This window comes from Aquarana catesbeiana, linkage group LG13 (assembly GCF_042186555.1).
Source record: "Aquarana catesbeiana isolate 2022-GZ linkage group LG13, ASM4218655v1, whole genome shotgun sequence".
NCBI lineage: Eukaryota > Metazoa > Chordata > Amphibia > Anura > Ranidae > Aquarana > Aquarana catesbeiana.
This window is the reverse complement of record NC_133336.1, coordinates 169,165,573-169,168,056: the sequence shown is the minus strand read 5'-3', so window position 1 is coordinate 169,168,056 and position 2,484 is coordinate 169,165,573. Positions and strand designations below refer to the sequence as shown.

General features: G+C 35.9%; 1 protein-coding gene across 1 annotated transcript; it reads left to right on the top strand.

The window, feature by feature from the left end:
- Positions 1-1,040: 1,040 nt before the first annotated feature.
- LOC141116592 (olfactory receptor 2AP1-like) lies at positions 1,041-1,958 on the top strand. The gene has a single exon (XM_073608985.1). It carries the CDS (start codon positions 1,041-1,043, stop codon positions 1,956-1,958), a length of 918 nt encoding a protein of 305 aa, XP_073465086.1.
- The last annotated feature ends 526 nt before the right edge of the window (positions 1,959-2,484 follow it).

Here is a 2,484-nt window from a genome sequence, read left to right as displayed (position 1 = left end):
CCATTGTAGGCACGTTTTGCTGTGGACACGGGTTAGCATGGGCACCCTGATCAGTCTTTGGCTACACAGCCCCATACACAACAATATTATTTTAGCGTAAACCCATCAAAAACAAAATGTGAGATCTGCAAAGCCCCTCTTAATGACAGTTCTTATTGAGTTCTTGTTTTATAGAGTAAATTGAGTACTGTCCATGATACTTTTTTTATTTGCACTAACATACAATTTTCAGGATAAGCTTTCGGGGAATGTCCCCTTCTTCAAGGTCCAAGCAGCACTGATTGACACATTTTTAAGCTTGTCCTGAAAAATTGTATGTTAGTGCAAATAAAAAAAGTATCACGGACAGTGCTCAATTTTCTCTGTCACAATTGCACTAATATGGCTACAATCAAACCAAGTGTGTTTTATAGAGTAGAATTCCTGTAAAAGAAAAAATCATGTAAGACCATGGTACAAGAATGGTACAAGAATTTATTTTAATTGTGTTCTCTACTTTAAAACAACTCCAGATATTACTGTTCTTCCTTGTTTTAGTATTTAGTACATTCCGCTACAATTTCTCTCCACCAGCAGAACAAAATGGCGCTGCAGGAGGGATTCCCCCATCAATACTGTCTGTTTCAATGGGGGAATGAAGCAATTTCCTTTCATTCAGCCTGTAGTTGATAGAAAGAAAATTGCATAAATTATGACCTGCCTTAGTGTATTAGTACTGTCTGGACCTTGAAAAAGGGGGTACACCTCAAAAGCTTGTCCTGGAAATTTGGAAGTTACAGCAAATAAAAAAAAGTATCACGGACAGTACTCAATTGTTTTTGTTACAATACTTCCTGCAAAAGAAACTAGAATTGCCAGAACCCCCAGCCTACAGATACATTATATGAAGATACAATATTGTATGATGGTGAGGGTAGTTAAACTTCTGATCATTGTAAATAGCAAACAAAATGTGAGGTCCACAAAACCCCTTTTAATGACTGTTATCTAATTTTTTTTTACAGGGATTCTACTCTATAAAACAAGAATTTAATAATACCATGGTGCAAGAATTTATTTTAATTGCATTCTCCAGTTTAAAACAACTCCAGTTATTACTGTTCTTTCTTGTTTTAGTAGCATACATCATCTGTGTTGCAGGACATATTACCATCACCATCTTAGTTAGGATCGAACCCTTGCTTCAATCTCCAATGTATTTTTTCATAAGCACATTTGCTGTTCTTGAAATTATGTTTGTGACAGTTGCTATACCAAAGCTTCTGGATAATTTGATTACAGGAAATAAGAGGATATCTTTCATTGAATGTTTCACACAGATGTTTATTTTCAATAGTTTGGGTATGTCAGAATGTTATTTGTTATTGGTCATGGCCTTTGATAGGGACTTGGCTATTAACAGTCCTTTACGTTATTCTGCTATTATGAGGAAGGAAGTTTATACTCTGTTAGCTGTGGCACCATGGATTGGTGGTCTTTCATTGTCTTCTTTGACTCTAATTTATACAGTCCAATTAAAATTCTGTGGGCCCAATCAGATAAATCATTTCCTCTGTGATTTGGCTCCACTTCAGAATTTGTCTTGCTCTGATCCTTCCATGAGCAAATTAGCCACAATAATAGTCACTATACTTTCTGCAGTTTTTCCCATTTTAATTATAATAACATGCTATGTTCACATCATTAACACCATCTCAAAAATCAAGGGTGCTGAAGGCAAACAAAAAGCCTTCTCCACCTGTTCTTCTCACCTTATTGTGACCAGTCTCTGCTTTGGATCAGCTCTTGTTGTGTACATAAGCCCTACCGGGAGTGAAAATGACAAATATCTTGCTCTTATATACACAGTTCTTACTCCACTCTTAAATCCCTTCATTTATACTTTGAGGAACAGTGATGTGAAAACAGCAATAACAAATTCAGTCTTGAAGAAATTACATTTATCCTGTGGCCTGTAAGGCCCCATTTTAGTTAATCAATGAAAAAAGGTATTTATGTATATATTTTATTATCTATCTGTATATAACATTTTGCTACCAAATAAAAACAATTGGGTACTGTCTGTGATCCTTTTTTTACTTTAACCAACACTCTGATTTTTTAGGACAATCTTTTGGGGTGTACCCTCTTCTACAAAGGTCCAAGCAGTACTAATACAGTACTAAAGTTTTAGCAAAATATCAAATAAGCCAATCTTTGAAGAACAATACACAAGCATACACAGCACTGGCAATTAAACTGGGATATTTCATGCAATAAGGAAAGTAGTGGGCTATGGAATAGAAGAGTCACAGAGGTGAGAGTGGTCATACAACTGTTGAACAATGGCCTGCTGTCTACTCCAGATCTCTTCTTCTTCTTATTATTATTATTATAATACAGGATTTATATAGTGCCAACAGTTTGCGCAGGGCTTTACAACATGAGGGCAGACAGTACACTTACAATACAAATCAATACAGGAGGAATCAGAGGGCCTGCTCG

Bases quoted from the DNA above. Each gene is read 5' to 3' on its own strand.
- LOC141116592 (XM_073608985.1), top strand. From the start codon at position 1,041: ATGGTGCAAGAATTTATTTTAATTGCATTCTCCAGTTTAAAACAACTC.